General features: G+C 43.7%; 1 protein-coding gene across 6 annotated transcripts in view; it reads left to right on the top strand.

The window, feature by feature from the left end:
• The first annotated feature begins 363 nt into the window (after positions 1 to 363).
• Positions 364 to 16997, top strand: part of LOC133562872 (phosphatidylinositol 3-kinase C2 domain-containing subunit gamma-like) — a 74098-nt gene continuing 57464 nt past the window's right edge. For 5 of the 6 annotated variants that reach the window (XR_009808922.1, XM_061916680.1, XM_061916678.1 and 2 more), the window contains exons 1-6: positions 364 to 510; positions 2975 to 3490; positions 3573 to 3652; positions 16297 to 16454; positions 16535 to 16649; positions 16715 to 16826. Coding sequence is in view for 5 of the 6 variants with exons in the window: in XM_061916680.1 (XP_061772664.1) it covers positions 3023 to 3490; positions 3573 to 3652; positions 16297 to 16454; positions 16535 to 16649; positions 16715 to 16826 (933 nt within the window). In the remaining variant the exon portion in view is untranslated. Of the gene's footprint in view, positions 511 to 608; positions 776 to 2974; positions 3491 to 3572; positions 3653 to 16296; positions 16455 to 16534; positions 16650 to 16714; positions 16827 to 16997 lie in introns of those variants that run through there. The other variant, XM_061916677.1, reaches the window with a different exon arrangement.

Below are 16997 nucleotides of genomic sequence, written 5' to 3'. Positions count from 1 at the left end.
ATTGAACAAATTGCAAAAGATTCAGCAACACAGACGTCCAGAATGCTGTGGATTTATGCGATTAAATCAGACGACTTAGCTGTGATTGGGGCTGGAACAAAATATCCGCTACAATCCGTGATGTCACGGGCACGCGTCATCATACGTGTCATCATTCCGCGACATTTTCAACAGGATGTTTCGGGCGAAATTTTAAATTGCAATTTAGTAAACTAATAAGGCCATATTGGCATGTGTTGTAATATTTCATCATTGATATATAAACTATCAGACTGCGTTGTCGGTAGTAGTGGCTTTCAGTAGGACTTTAAGTACAGTATTTCAATGGCTGGCCCTGCTTCTGCCCGGTGTAATACTAGTAATCCTCCACTAGAGGAAGTATTGTCATTGTTGTGGGCAGTGGGCGGAAGTGGGAGGAGCCAAGAAGAAGCAAACAAGTGTTCAGGTTAGACTCGCCGAGCGTGATGTGCTGCTAGTCTCTGAGGCACGTGACCCCGAGCCCGCTTCAATGTAAGTTACTAATCTTATTTCTTTCAAGTCTTCTAATCTAATGCTGTTTTTAATACGTGTCTACGCGTCTGTCATACTTTGCCCGTCTGAAATTGTATGAGATACTACTACATTGGAAGTTGAGATATTTCCTTAAAATTGTGCGTCTTTCATGTGGATGCCATGTTTTTAAACATGTGTCAACAAAACCTGTTTTTAAACATGTAAACAACACAGAATAAACAACACAGAATAGTCCAGACATTGGCGCCCTGCAACATTCCTGGTAAGATTTGAAATGCTGTTACTGATTAATCAAGAGAAGGGTGTCCAAACTTTTTCCATCGAGGGCCGCGCACTAAAAAAATTAAAGCATGGTGGGGAATTTTAATATTTTTAATGTTCAAAACCAGGCCTGGGCAATTATTTTGACTCGGGGGCCACATTTAGAGAAAAAAAATGTGTCTGAGGGCCGGCATATCTAATACAAACCCTGTTTCCATATTAGTTGGGAAATTGTGTTACATGTAAATATAAACAGAATACAATGATTTGTATATGCTACAAAGACAAGATATTTGATGTTCAAACTCATAAACGTTATTTTTTTAGAATTTCATGACTGCAACATGTGCCAAAGTAGTTGGGAAAGGGCATGTTCACCACTGTGTTACATCACCTTTTCTTTTAACAACACTCAATAAACGTTTGGGAACTGAGGAAACTAATTGTTGAAAATTTGAAAGTGGAATTCTTTCCCATTCTTGTTTTATGTAGAGCTTCAGTCGTTCAACAGTCCGGGTTCTCCGCTGTCGTATTTTACGCTTCATAATACGCCACACATTCTCGATGGGAGACAGGTCTGGACTGCAGGCGGACCAGGAAAGTACCCGTACTCTTTTACTACGAAGCCACACTGTTGTAACACTTGTCTTGCTGAAATAAGCAGGGGCGTCCATGTTAACGTTGCTTGGATGACAACATATGTTGCTCCAAAACCTGTATGGACCATTCAGCATTAATGGTGCCTTCACAGATGTGTAAGTTACCCATGCCTTGGCCACTAAAACACCCCCATACCATCACAGATGCTGGCTTTTGAACTTTGCGCCTATAACAATCCGAATGGTTATTTTCCTCTTTGTTCTGGAGGACACCACGTCCTCTGTTTCCAAATATAATTTGAAATGTGGACTCGTCAGACCACAGAACACTTTTCCACTTTGCATCAGTCCATCTTAGGTGAGCTCGGGCCCAGCCAAGCCGGCGGCGTTTCAGGATATTGTTGATAAATGGGTTTGGCTTCGCATAGTAGAGTTTTAACTTGCACTTACAAATGTAGCGACCAACTGTAGTTACTGACAGTGGTTTTATGAAGTGTTCACAAGCCCATGTGGTGATATCCTTTACACACTGATGTCGGCTTTTGATGCAGTACTGCTTGAGGGATCAAAAGTCCGTAACATCATCGCTTACGTGCAGTGATGTCTCCAGATTCTCTGAACTTTTTTATGATTTTACGGACAGTAGATGGTAAAATCCCTAAATTCCTTGCAATAGCTCGTTGAGAAATGTTGTTCTTAAACTGTTTGACAATTTGCTTACAAAGTGGTGACCCTCACCCCATCCTTGTTTGTGAATTACTTAGCATTTCATGCAAGCTGTTTTATACCCAATCATGGCACCCACCTGTTCCCAATTAGCCTGCACACCTGTGGGATGTTCCAAATAAGTGTTTGAGCATTCCTCAACTTTATCAGTATTTTTTGCCACCTTTCCCAACTTCTTTGTCAGGTGTTGCTAGCATCAAATTTTTAAAATTAATGATTAAATGCAAAAAATATATATTTATCCGTTTTAACATCAAATATGTTGTCTTTGTAGCATATTCAACTGAATATGGGTTGAAAAGGATTTGCAAATCATTGTATTCCGTTTATATTTACATCTAACACAATTTCCCAACTCATATGGAAACGGGGTTTGTAGATTTTCACTGAAGGCATCAAAACTATGAATGTTTTGTATTCTAGTTTCTTCAAAATAGCCACCCTTTGCTCTGATTACCGCTTTGCACATTCTTGGCATTCTCTGGATGAGCTTTAAGAGGTGGTCACTTGAAATGGTGTGCTTGAAGCTCATGGAGAGAATGCCAAGAGCGTGCAAAGCAGTAATCAGAGCAAAGGGTGGCTATTTTGGAGAAACTAGAATATAAAACATGTTTTCAGTTATTTCACCTTTGTTTAAGTACATAACTCCACATGTGTTCATTCATAGTTTTGATGTGACTATCTACAATGTAAATAGTCATGAAAATAAAGAAAACACATTGAATGAGGAGAAGCTGTGTCCAAACTTTTGGCCAGTACCGTATTTTGGGCCGCAAATGGCCCCCGGGCCACACTTTGGACACCCATGATCAAGAGCCTCAGCTTCTGTCATAAATTGCTGTCTCACGATCTTACCATGTGATACTTTCTTGCAGTGTTTCCCACAATGAATTATTCTAGACCCTTGACTACAATATAATGTAATGGAGCCATCTGCACCACCATACTTCCTATCACGTGGATCGCCACATCAACCATCCTATGGACCAACAAATCGCCAATCTCTTGGACCACCACCTGTACCACCTCGTAAAACCGTCCAAAGCCAAAATGCAAACATCTTCACCCCCTCAGAATCTCTGACTGAAGATGAATCGCATCTTTACGAGGATATTGATTTTTTGTCCAATGGACCACTGCATCAATCTCAGCCTGAGCCGGCAAACCCCCTCAGGGCTCAAGGAAGTCTTAAAGATACCATTGACAAAGGAACACATAAACCGCCACTAGCCCCTCGTCCTCCCGTCCGAGTCCCGAGCACAAATTTGCTCGTGTCCCCTCCCATAATCCCCAGGCACCATGAGTCGCTTGGCCACAGGTTCTCCGTTGACCTGAGTGTTCCTGGCCACAAACTGAGCCACTCCAACACACAGACTGATGGCGTGGTGATGGTGAGTACCATAAAGAGTTGATATAAAACAAAACAAAAAGGATGATGGAACATCAGTCTTAAACACTTCTCTTGCACATCAGGATCAATGGACCATCAAACTGATCGATACTCCACAAGGTAGCACCAGAACCATGGCTGCATTTTGCCAAGCAGCATCCAAGTATGTAATAATGCCTTCTTTGTCTGTCCACCAAAAAGCCTGTAATATTTATACCAGTGGTTCTTAACCTGGGTTCGATCGAACCCCAGGGCAGTGGTTCTGAACCTTGTTGGACGTATCGAACCCCACCAGTTTCATATGTGCATTCACCCAACCCTTCTTTAGTGAGAAAAAAAAACGTTTTGTTTTTTTCTAATTCAAGACAAAGTTAGATGTTTTTGGTAACACTCTAGAATGGGGGACACATTATAAGTAACAAAGATTTCATTTAGTTATTTGGAGAGTAGTGGAACATATTTTAAGTAATAAAGACTTATTTTAGAGTATTTGGTTAGGGTTAGAGGGTTAGGGTTATACTGTAATAAGGCCATGCTGAATAAGGCATTAATAAGTACTTAATAATGACTAGTTAAGAGCCAATATGTTACTAATTTGCATGTTATTAAGCAACTAATTAATGGTGAATATGTTCCCCATACTAAAGTGTTACCATGTTTTTTTAGTGGTGCACAAAATGAACCGTGCATGAACATCACCTTGTTCAAACAACAAAACCAACACAGTGCATAAACTCACAACAAAATACCCACCTGCAAATCAGTCAGCTGTTTCCGTATCCGTAAGTTTGTATTTACACAATGAGTCGGGTGTGTTTTGACCTCTGCCGAACCCCTGAGACCGACTCACCGAACCCCTAGGGTTCGATTGAACCCAGGTTAAGAACCACTGCCCTAGGGGTTCGGTGAGTCTGCCTCAGGGGTTCAGCTGAGCCTCCTCCGCAGTGTTCAAGACACACCAGACCCATCCATCCATCTTCTTCCGCTTATCCGAGGTCGGGTCGTGGGGGCAGCAGCCTAAGCAGGGAAGCCCAGACTTCCCTCTCCCCAGCCACTTCGTCTAGCTCTTCCCGGGGGATCCCGAGGCGTTCCCAGGCCAGCCGGGAGACATAGTCTTCCCTACGTGTCCTGGGTCTTCCCCGTGGCCTCCTACCGGTTGGACGTGCCCTAAACACCTCCCTAGGGAGGCGTTCGGGTGGCATCCTGACCAGATGCCCGAACCACCTCATCTGGCTCCTCTCGATGTGGAGGAGCAGCGGCTTTACTTTGAGTTCCTCCCGGATGGCAGAGCTTCTCAACCTATCTCTAAGGGAGAGCCCCGCCACCCGGCGGAGGAAACTCATTTCGGCCGCTTGTACCCATGATCTTATCCTTTCGGTCATGACCCAAAGCTCATGACCATAGGTGAGGATGGGAACGAGGAGTTCAAGTACCTAGGAGTCTTGTTCACGATTGGGGGAAGAGTGGATTGTGAGATCGACAGGCGGATCGGTGCGGCGTCTTCAGTAATGCGGACGCTGTATCGATCCGTTGTGGTGAAGAAGGAGCTGAGCCGGAAGGCAAAGCTCTCAATTTACCGGTCGATCTACGTTCCCACACCAGACCCATGAATTGATTAACGTAGACCCCGACTTAATTAAACAAGTTGAAAAACTTATTGGGGTGTTACCATTTAGTGGTCAGTTGTACGGAATATGTACTGTACTGTGCAATCTACTAAAACAAGTGTCATTCAATCAATAAATCAATCGTGTAAAAAAAAACATCTCCCTATCGGGGTATCTGAACTTTAAAGTTAACATTTGAATGACAATAAAAAGGAAGTCTAAGTATTATGGATACCCCCCAAACAATGGTCCCTCTAATTTTACATCTAATTTGCAAGTGTGTCATTTGTTGTGAGTTCATGCACTGTTGGTTTTGTTTTTTGAACAAGGTGATGTTCATGCATGGTTCATGTTGTGCACTATTTAAAACAAAAAAAACAACAACATATAACTTTGTCTTGAATTTGAAAATAAAAAAAACATTTTATTTTTCACTAAAAAGGGTTCGGTGAATGTGCTTATTAAAACTGGTGGGGTTCGGTACCATCAACAAGGTTAAGAACCGCTGATTTATACACATTTGGTTTTGGTAAATTAACAGAATTGTAAAATAAATGGTGTGAGTGAATCATTTTTGTTTGACATGTAAAAAAGGTAGTGTTATATCAGCTCTGTTTTTCACTCGTTGAATGGCGTAAATGGAACGTGTTCCTTAATCTTGTTGAGCATGTGCCGAAACAAATAATCCATGACCATGAATAAGAATGAAACGATAAACATAGATGATAACCGCCACAAAGCCCCCGATAATTAGTATTACAGATTTAAAATAAATTAAAGCTGCAAGCAGCGTTGGTCGGGTCCGCCTTTGGCTGCTGCCCCCGAGACCCACTGCCGGATAAGCGTTAGAAGACGCCTTGGAGCCACTATTTTGAGAATCTAATGCATTGTGAAAGTAATGCAGTTGTTGTATTGAAGTGAAAATATAAAACTTCCTGTTGATTTTTGCTAAAGTATGTTGATTATTAAAATGTAGGTCTAAGTGAGACCTACATAATGTTTTTTGTTTCATGTCTCTCTGACATTCCTACCGGAAGTTACAAGCAGTTTTGTCTGTGTTTTCTTCCTAGGAGCAGTTTGTCCGTGTTGTATTCCTAGGGGGGCGGTAGAGCGCAATTTAGAGTTTTGAGGTTAGGTTTTTTCATCAGATCGCAATTTTCGCCAGACCTAATGTGTGTGTCAAGTTTGGTGAGTTAAGAAGCATTTTAAGGGGGTCAAATAATAGCTCAAAGAGGCAAAAATGACATTTTTTTAGGAGACTTTGCACAGGGGTTCTTTGAAGGCGCGTAAAATCAAAACCTGAGAACTTATCAAAACTCTGTTGTATACTTTTAATCAGAAGGGTTCAATCTCTCTCCTGTGCGAGTTTGAAGCAAAAACAACAAACGCACTCATAGGAGATAATGTTTGAAGATAGGTGACCGTTTTTTACAAAACTTTTGTTTTGAAGGGGGGATTGCAAACTTCCTGTTGATTTTTGTTGGGGGTTGTCAATCTATTAAATGTAGGTCGAAGCGAGACCTACATAGAGGTTTTTGTTTCATGTCTCTCTGACATTCTTACCGGAAGTTACAAGCAATTTTGTCTATGTTTTCTTCCTAGGAGCAGTTTTTTCAGTGTTTTATTCAAAAATAGCGCTAGAGCGCAATTTTGAGTTTTGGGGTTTGGTTTTTTCATTAGATCGCAATATTCGCCAGTCCTTATGTGTGCACCAAGTTTGGTGACTTTTGAAGCATTTTAAAGGGGTCAAATTACAGCGCAAAGAGTGCGTTTCAGGGACGGCGTGGCGCAGTGGGAGAGTGGCCGTGCGCAACCCGAGGGTCACTGGTTCAAATCCCACCTAGAACCAACCTCGTCACGTCCGTTGTGTCCTGAGCAAGACACTTCACCCTTGCTCCTGATGGGTGCTGGTTGGCGCCTTGCATGGCAGCTCCCTCCATCAGTGTGTGAATGTGTGTGTGAATGGGTAAATGTGGAAGTAGTGTCAAAGCGCTTTGAGTACCTTGAAGGTAGAAAAGCGCTATACAAGTACAACCCATTTATCATTTATTTATTTATAAAGAGGCAAAAATGGCATTTTTTGCAAAAATGTTATTTTGAAGGGGTTTTTGCCAACTTCCTGTAGATTTTTGCTGAAAGAAGTGAGTGTATGAATATTGGGTCTAAGTCAGACCTACATAGGAGTTTTTGTTTTATGTCGCTATGACATTCCTAACAGAAGTTACATGCAGTTTTGTCTGTCATTTTTTCCTAGGGGGCGCTAGAGCGCAATTTTCATTTTGGGGGATCGGTTGCTTAATATGTTGGGAAGGTTTGCTATACCGAAGTGTGTGTCAAATTTGGTGAGTTTTGAAGCATGTTAAGGGGGTCAAATTAGGGTGCGTAGGTGCGGAATAATAATAAAACACAGCAGTTTCAATAGGGTCCTTGGCCCATGGCAAAGGACTCCTGTGGAGTCTTTTGCCATGGGCCAAGGACCCTAAATAGTTGGAAAAACCCTGATTGAGAACCGCACTTTGATAAACTAATGGACTGACTGGCGGCGTTCCACAATAGTGATGGTAAAATTAATTATTTTTAATGACTGTAGTGCAGGGGTCTCAAAGTCAATTTACCTGGGGGCCACTGGATGCAAGTCTGGGTGAGGCTGGGCCACAAAAAAAGATTTATTAAAAAATATACTTTTATATGTCTTTATTTTTATGTTCAACACAAAATAAAATCAAAATATAAATCAACAAAATGAGAATTGTGCAAAGCAACTTTCTCTGTGCAAATAAGACATGTCGGGGTGCCCCTGTGCTCAACAAAGAAATATTGCATCCCCCACTTTTCCTGGAATTGTCTTCGCTCATCACTAACCTTTCTCTTCACTGCGAGCTTTGAAAAGACATGTTTGGGGTTGTGGAATATATTTGTTTTTAGCCCACGCACGGAGAATAATGTTATTTCCGCCATGTGTGTCGTTCCGCTTTTCCTCCCTATAGCAACACGGCGGTCGGAGGATAATAGCCGGGAAAGTACCGAGATAGCGAGTGCAATAATGTGACGGCTCCCCGAGTGTTATCCGGTGTCATATAGAAATATATGTAGTGTTCTTCGTGTAAGGCAATGCAAATTAAACAATAAAAAAATAACGGTTCGAATTGGTCCAGGTTATCGGGCACTGTTATTACTGACGGACAGGTGTCGCGGTGTGACTGCAGCCAGGCACATAAGAAAACCCTCATCTCCATGGCAACGTCTCTGTCGCCTTGACTCATTTGCCGCTTTTCCACTAATGCAGGGGTAGGCAACCCAGAACGTTGAAAGAGCCATTTTGGACCCAAATAACAAAAATTGTCTCTGTTTGGCGCCAATGGGGAGGGGGCTGCTCGCAATGGAGTTTACAGTTACGTTAGCACAATTAGCCCCGTATGGGCTAACATCACGACTAACGTGTTACACGTCCGATTCGCCCAGGGAATCTGTCGGAGTATCAGCGCTGGGGTCCAGTGCACCACAGTTTTGTATTGTTCGGCGGAGTGTTTCAGAAGCTACCGGACTGCTCGTCTGTTTACAGTGGCGCCGGGGGAGCGAGCGAGAGAGAGAGCGGGACAGAGCGAGAGAGCAAGGTAGGGAGAGAGGGAGTTAGGAAGAGCGCGTGCGGGTCTAATGGAAAAGCGGCAAAAACGTTTCTCTGCTTGCATCACATTCACACACTAGGGCAAATTTAGAGTTGTCAATAGACCTATCCCCAGGTGCATGTCTTTGGAAGTGGGAGGAAGCCGGAGTACCCGGAGGGAACCCACGCATTCACGGGGAGAACATGCAAACTCCACACAGAAAGATCCCGAGCCTGGATTTGAACCCAGGACTGCAGGAACTTCGTATTGTGAGGCAGAACCACTAACCCCTCTTCCACCGTGAAGCCATCTGCAGTCCCATGATACCTAAATTAAAGATTCTATGTGTCTACATTCAAACATTCTTCTTCATACTGCATTAACATATGCTACTTTTAAACTTTCATGCAGAGAGGGAAATCACAACTAAGTCAATTTACCAAAAGTGTATTTATTAAACTTTAATTAAGCAGTGGCACAAACATTCATGCCATTTCCAAAACAGAAAGTGCAAGATTGTCAGACATTTTAAAACAAGCTATGAGTGCACTTTTGTGCATGATGTCACCAAGATGACATATCAAAACAACACTAAATTTAAGGGCGCTTTTTGTACAAAACACCCCTACAATAGTTAAAAACCAATAAAGTGCACTTTTGTGCATGATGTCACTCAAGATATTTCAATAAGTGTCAAATAAAAATGAGCTGCATAATAGGAAATCAAATAGTGTGGTAGGTTCCTGCGGTGCGGACGTTATCTCCTTCTGTTGTTGACTATTTTTTTCATACGGTGTTGATGTGGAAATGGTTGCTTGGGCATTTTGTGGGTGTGGCACCGAACGGAGATGTTGACATGCAGAGTTTCAAACACTCTTCATTTTCTAGCGGGTGACTTTTCAAATGATGCTACAAATTAGCAGTGGTGGTACTTTCTGTAGCAACGCTTTTGCCCCACACTTGACATATTACGGTTCAATGTGTTTTCTTTATTTTCATGACTATTGACATTGTAGATTGTCACTGAAGGCATCAAAACTATGAATGAACACACGTGGAGTTATGTTCTTAACAAAAAAAGGTCAAGTAACTGAAAATATGTTTTATATTCTAGTTTCTTCAAAATTGCCACCCTTTGCTCCGATTACTGCTTAGTCACCTGAAATGGTTTTCACTTCAACCCTGATAAGACACACAGGTGTGCCTTATCAGGGCTGATCAGTGGAATGTCTTGCTTTATCAATGTTGCTTTGGACCATCAGCTGTGTTGTGAATGAGAAGTTGTGTCCAAACTTTTGGCCTGTACTGTAAATGTAGGTTTACAAACTATTTTTAAGCGTAAAACATACATAGAGAATGTCTGCAACTTGTGGACAATAAGGACATTTTTTTGGTGTTTAGTTTCTGTAATTAAAAGGATAATTATTAGTTATAATTAAAACAGTACAGTAATTTCACAACAAGCTCTGAGTCTGTACTTTTACTCCCATCCATCCATCCATCCATCATCTTCCGCTTATCCGAGGTCGGGTCGCGGGGGCAACAGTCTAAGCAGGGAAACCCAGACTTCCCTCTCCCCAGCCACTTCGTCTAGCTCTTCCCGGGGGATCCCGAGGCGTTCCCAGGCCAGCCGGGAGACATAGTCTTCCCAACGTGTCCTGGGTCTTCCCCGTGGCCTCCTACCGGTTGGACGTACCCTAAACACCTCCCTAGGGAGGCGTTCGGGTGGCATCCTGACCAGATGCCCGAACCACCTCATCTGGCTCCTCTCGATGTGAAGGAGCAGCGGCTTTACTTTGAGTCCCTCCCGGATGGCAGAGCTTCTCACCCTATCTCTAAGGGAGAGCCCCGCCACACGGCGGAGGAAACTCATTTCGGCCGCTTGTACCCGTGATCTTATCCTTTCGGTCATGACCCAAAGCTCATGACCATAGGTGAGGATGGGAACGTAGATCGACCGGTAAATTGAGAGCTTTGCCTTCCGGCTCAGCTCCTTCTTCACCACAACGGACCGGTACAACGTCCGCATTACTGAAGACGCCGCACCGATCCGCCTGTTGATCTCACGATCCACTCTTCCCTCACTCGTGAACAAGACTCCTAGGTACTTGAACTCCTCCACTTGGGGCAGGGTCTCCTTCCCAACCCGGAGATGGCACTCCACCCTTTTCCGGGCGAGAACCATGGACTCGGACTTGGAGGTGCTGATTCTCATTCCGGTCGCTTCACACTCGGCTGCGAACCGATCCAGCGAGAGCTGAAGATCCCGGTCAGATGAAGCCATCAGGACCACATCCTGCGGTTACCAAACCGGAACCCCTCAACGCCTTGACTGCGCCTAGAAATTCTGTCCATAAAAGTTATGAACAGAATGGGTGACAAAGGACAGCCTTGGCGGAGTCCAACCCTCACTGGAAACGTGTTCGACTTACTGCCGGCAATGCGGACCAAGCTCTGGCACTGATCGTACAGGGAACGGACCGCCACAATAAGACAGTCCGATACCCCATACTCTCTGAGCACTCCCCACAGGACTTCCCGAGGGACACGGTCGAATGCCTTCTCCAAGTCCACAAAGCACATGTAGACTGGTTGGGCAAACTCCCATGCACCCTCAAGAACCCTGCCGAGAGTATAGAGCTGGTCCACAGTTCCACGACCAGGACGAAAACCACACTGTTCCTCCTGAATCCGAGGTTCGACTATCTGACGTAGCCTCCTCTCCAGTACACCTGAATAAACCTTACCGGGAAGGCTGAGGAGTGTGATCCCACGATAGTTGGAACACACCCTCCGGTCCCCCTTCTTAAAGAGAGGAACCACCACCCCGGTCTGCCAATCCAGAGGTACTGCCCCCGATGTCCACGCGATGCTGCAAAGTCTTGTCAACCAAGACAGCCCCACAGCATCCAGAGCCTTAAGGAACTCCGGGCGGATCTCGTCCACCCCTGGGGCCTTGCCACCGAGGAGCTTTTTAACTACCTCAGCGACCTCAGCCCCAGAAATAGGAGAGTCCACCACAGATTCCCCAGGCACTGCTTCCTCATAGGAAGACGTGTTGGTGGGATTGAGGAGGTCTTCGAAGTATTCCTTCCACCTATCCACAACATCCGCAGTCGAGGTCAGCAGAACACCATCCGCACCATACACGGTGTTGATAGTGCACTGCTTCCCCTTCCTGAGGCGGCGGACGGTGGTCCAGAATCGCTTCGAAGCCGTCCGGAAGTCGTTTTCCATGGCTTCCCCGAACTCTTCCCATGTCCGAGTTTTTGCCTCCGCGACCGCTGAAGCTGCACACCGCTTGGCCTGTCGGTACCTGTCCACTGCCTCCGGAGTCCTATGAGCCAAAAGGACCCGATAGGACTCCTTCTTCAGTTTGACGGCATCCCTCACCGCTGGTGTCCACCAAGGGGTTTTAGGATTGCCGCCCCGACAGGCACCAACTACCTTGCGGCCACAGCTCCGATCTGCCGCCTCGACAATAGAGGTGCGGAACATGGTCCACTCGGACTCAATGTCCAGCACCTCCCTCGTGACATGTTCAAAGTTCTTCCGGAGGTGGGAATTGAAACTTTGTCTGACAGGAGACTCTGCCAGACGTTCCCAGCAGACCCTCACAATGGGTTTGGGCCTCCCAGGTCTGTCCGGCATCCTCCCCCACCATCGCAGCCAACTCACCACCAGGTGGTGATCGGTGGAAAGCTCCGCCCCTCTCTTCACCCGAGTGTCCATAACATGAGGCCGCAAATCCGATGACACAACTACAAAGTCGATCATGGAACTGCGGCCTAGGGTGTCCTGGTGCCAAGTGCACATATGGACACCCTTATGTTTGAACATGGTGTTTGTTATGGACAAACTGTGACGAGCACAAAAGTCCAATAACAAAACACCACTCGGGTTCAGATCCGGGCGGCCATTCTTCCCAATCACGCCTCTCCAGGTTTCACTGTCGTTGCCAACGTGAGCGTTGAAGTCTCCCAGTAGGACAAGGGAATCACCCGGGGGAGCACTTTCCAGTACTCCCTCGAGCGTTCCCAAAAAGGGTGGGTACTCTGAACTGCTGTTTGGTGCATAAGCACAAACAACAGTCAGGACCCGTCCCCCCACCCGAATCTAGTAATAATAGTAATGGATTAGATTCATACAACTCTTTTCCAGACACTTAAAGGGCTTTAATAATAATAATAATAATAATAATGAAAATAAAACATTGTACTTATAAGGCGCCTTTCTGGGCACTCAAGGACACCGTACAAAATCAAAACAAGAAAATCAATTGGATAAAAACAACAGATTTACAGTGAATAAGTAGTCAGGAATAGGTTTGTTTTGAGTCTTGTTTTAAAGAGGGATATTGAGTCTATATTACGAAGGTCTGGTGGTAATAAGTTCCAAAGATAAGGGGCAGAGCGGCTGAAAGCTCGGGCACCCATGGTGGACATTTTATGTAAGAGGACAGTGCGATGGATGAATGCAGACGATCTTAGGGAACGTGAGGTCGTGGCGACATGGAGCAGGTCAGAGAGATATGACGGAAAAAGGTAGCTTTGAAAGTGAGGAGAGTTATTTTAAATTGGATACAGTGTTTGATGGGTAGCCAAGGGAGTTCTTGCAGAACAGGGGTAATGTGCTGGATTGAAGGGGTTCTGGTGATTATCCGGGCTGCAGAGTTCTGGAGAAGCTGAAGTTTGTGAAGTGACTTGTGAGGGAGACCAAACAGGAGTGATTATGTGGTGTTAAGGCTGGGCGAACTCGATTAATGTTACGTAATAGAAAGTAAGCAGACCGGATGATGTTGTTTATGTGAGCTTGAAAAGAGAGTGTGCTGTCGAAGATGACATCCGGAGTCTTAAATTGGGATGAGGGTGAGACGGCGGAATTGCCGAGAGTAACGGACAAGCTGGTTTTGGCTTGAATGGATTTTGTACCTACAAGTAAGATTTCGGTTTTATTACTATTGAGTTGGAGGAGATTGGATGAGAGCTCTCTGAGGCAGTCTGTAAAGGAGGAAGGAGGAAGAGAAACAGTTGGTTTGGTTGACGTAGAGCTGGGTGTCATCCGCATATCAGTGAAAATGTATTTAACATTTCCGGAAAATATAGCCAAGGGGAAGAATGTAGTGTTTACAGGGAGACGTTAGAACCAACCATTTTGAGCTACGTTTATAGCCAAAGCTGACAAGAATGATTTGTGCCTACGGCCTCTTTGACCACCACCAAACATTCATAAACCCGTGTGAGCGGCACTGGGAGCACACCGTGTTAGGTGTCTTGCCCAAGTACCTAACGCCCATAACTAGGATGGCAGATGTTGGTTTGGAACTAGTACCATCTGAACCACGTTAGGGTGGTACACATCAAGTAAAACATCAATACAGTGTTTGTTTTCACAATTCTTTTTTTTTTTTTTTTTGCTTTTTGAGGTTAGAGTTACAAGGAACATTCAAAACATTGATATCAAATTCATAAAATCCCAAACTGACTAAATTTTGATGGGGGGGAAAATAGGCCTCAAAACATTGCAACTTTTTCAACTATTAACAAATCAGAGGCTACTTGGAAGGTGAGATAACTCCTGGAAAATATTGTTTTTTTAATGGCCAAAGGTTTCATTGATTGATTAATTGAAACTTTAGATAGTAGATTGCACAGTTCAGTACATATTCCGTACAATTGACCACTAAATGGTAACACCCGAATAGGTTTTTCGACTTGTTTAAGTCGGGGTCCACGTTAATCAATTCATGGCATGATACAGTCATCACACAAGTTAATCATCATAGTATATACATTGATTTATTTACATAATTTACAATCCAGGGGGTGGGATTAGGAGTTTTGGTTGATATCAGTACTTCAGTCATCAACAACGGCGTGGTAGAGTGGCCGTGCGCAACCCGAGGGTCCCTGGTTCAATCCCCACCTAGTACCAACCTCGTCACGTCCGTTGTGTCCTGAGCACGACACTTCACCCTTGCTCCTGATGGGTGCTGGTTAGCGCCTTGCATGGCAGCTCCCTCCATCAGTGTGTGAATGTGTGTGTGAATGGGTAAATGTGGAAGTAGTGTCAAAGCGCTTTGAGTACCTTGAAGGTAGAAAAGCGCTATAGAGGTACAACCCATTTATTATTTAACAATTGCATCAACAGAGAAATGGACATTGAAACAGTGTACGTAGGTCTTACTTAGTAGGATATGTACAGCCAGCAGAGAACATAGTGAGTTCGGATAGCATAAGAACAAGTACATTAAAAATACATTTGATTATTTACATTAGGTTATTTACAATCCAGGGAGATGGAATGTGAATGGAAGAGGGTGTTAGTAAAGAGTTGAAGTTGCCTGGAGGTGTTGTTTTAGAGCGGTTTTGAAGGAGAATAGGTATAGATGTGTGTGTCCCAAGTTGAAGGTAACGGCAGGCTGTCTTCTTTTAGTTTGCTGTGGTCTGGAACAACATGGCCCACAAACAAGTACCGTATTTTTCGGACTATAAGTCGCTCCGGAGTATAAGTCGCACCTGCCGAAAATGCGTAATAAAGAAGGAAAAAAAACATTTAAGTCGCACTGGAGTATAAGTCGCATTTTTGGGGGAAATTTATTTGATAAAAGCCAACAGCAAGAATAGACATTTGAAAGGAAATTTTAAATAAATAAAGAATAGTGAACAACAGGCTGAATAAGTGTAGGTTATATGAGGCATAAATAACCAACTGCTATGTTAACCTAACATATTATGGTAAGAGTCATTCAAATAACTATAACATATAGAACATGCTATACCTTTACCAAACTATCTGTCACTCCTAATCCATAAATCCCATGAAATCTTATACGTCTATTCTCTCACGTGAATGAGCCAAATAATATTATTTGATATTTTACGGTAATGTGTTAATAATTTCACACATAAGTCGCTCCTGAGTATAAGTCGTAGCCCTGGCCAAACTATGAAAAAAACTGCGACTTATAATCCGAAAAATATGGTATCTGAAATGTAGCCAATATTACATACAGATAATGTGTCATGAGACATGCAAAATTAAATTATATACAAAGAGGATACAAATAAAGGAAATTTAAAAAGTTCAAATATACCTACCAATGAGGTATAATGATGCAATATGTACATACAGCTAGCCTAAATAGCCCAGTTAGCACTCCAACAAGTTGATAATATCATCAAAGCGCACCTTAGTGCATTCACGCAAAGTATGAAACTGCTGGTAGACAAAATGAGAAAAAGGATTGGAAGATTTTACTTGTAAACAAACTGTTGCGTCATAGTCCACACTATGTTGAGTTGAAGAACCGCCGAAATTAGTATGACAAAACGATGTTCACCAAATACTCTCATCAGGGAAGCATACACAAGGTTTATGTCATGTTTTGTCCTGAAAAACAAAACAAAAATTCCCATCTTTTTCTATTTTCAATCCTGTTTTAAAAAATGCTCTAGAGCAGCGGGTTGCTGACCCCCGTCTAGATTGTAAATATATTTGTGATTCAACTTATTCCAGTTTCCGACCACCGAGACTACCATCAACATCTTTGAGCTTTGTCCTATTTATTTTTGTCATCCTATTTCCACTGGCAGTCTGATGTCGCGCTACAAAAATGCAGAAAGCGCTTTAAACCAGGGCGTGGTTTATGCCAGAGTGCTGGATGTCCACCCTGCACTGTTACAGCAAGCGATGCTGACAATTAACGTGGCAATTGAATATAAAAGTAATCCGCTTACCATCCCCACCTCAGGTAAAATACCCATCCATTCATTTATCCACCCAGCTACTTATTTCCATACCTGCCTAACATTAACATCTCTTGTTCCCCAGTGAACAGGACAGTGAAAAGTTTCATTGACCAAACCGTCCGGCTGCTGGACCTCACTCCCAAAACAAACGGGCATTATGTTCTCAAGATGTGCAACTCTGATGAGTATCTCCACAAGTGAGTTCATTATTGTTAACCTCCGTGTGTTATATTTGGTCTCTAACGCTGCACTATCTCCATAGTGAAGAGCTGCTAGGCGTGCACGAGATCGTCCACACCCACTGCAAGTTCAACCTGGACCTGCCCCTTCGACTGTTGCACACCAGCAGCCTGAAGCACAGCCTGGCGAGGGATGTGAGTCACTAACATTAATCATTGACCAAGAAGGAAAAGGCCGTTTTGTTTTGTGGAAGCCTTGTTCCAACTTATCAGGGCAGGTGTCGTTGTAAAAACACCGCTCGCAGTCTTTTCACTTTAACTTTGTTCTGTATACAAGTTACATCCTGGCTTTTGGCATTTAGAGTT

Source organism: Nerophis ophidion, linkage group LG12, assembly GCF_033978795.1.
Source record: "Nerophis ophidion isolate RoL-2023_Sa linkage group LG12, RoL_Noph_v1.0, whole genome shotgun sequence".
NCBI lineage: Eukaryota > Metazoa > Chordata > Actinopteri > Syngnathiformes > Syngnathidae > Nerophis > Nerophis ophidion.
The sequence above is the reverse complement of the archived record's forward strand: the minus strand, read 5'-3'. Positions and strand labels throughout refer to the sequence as shown.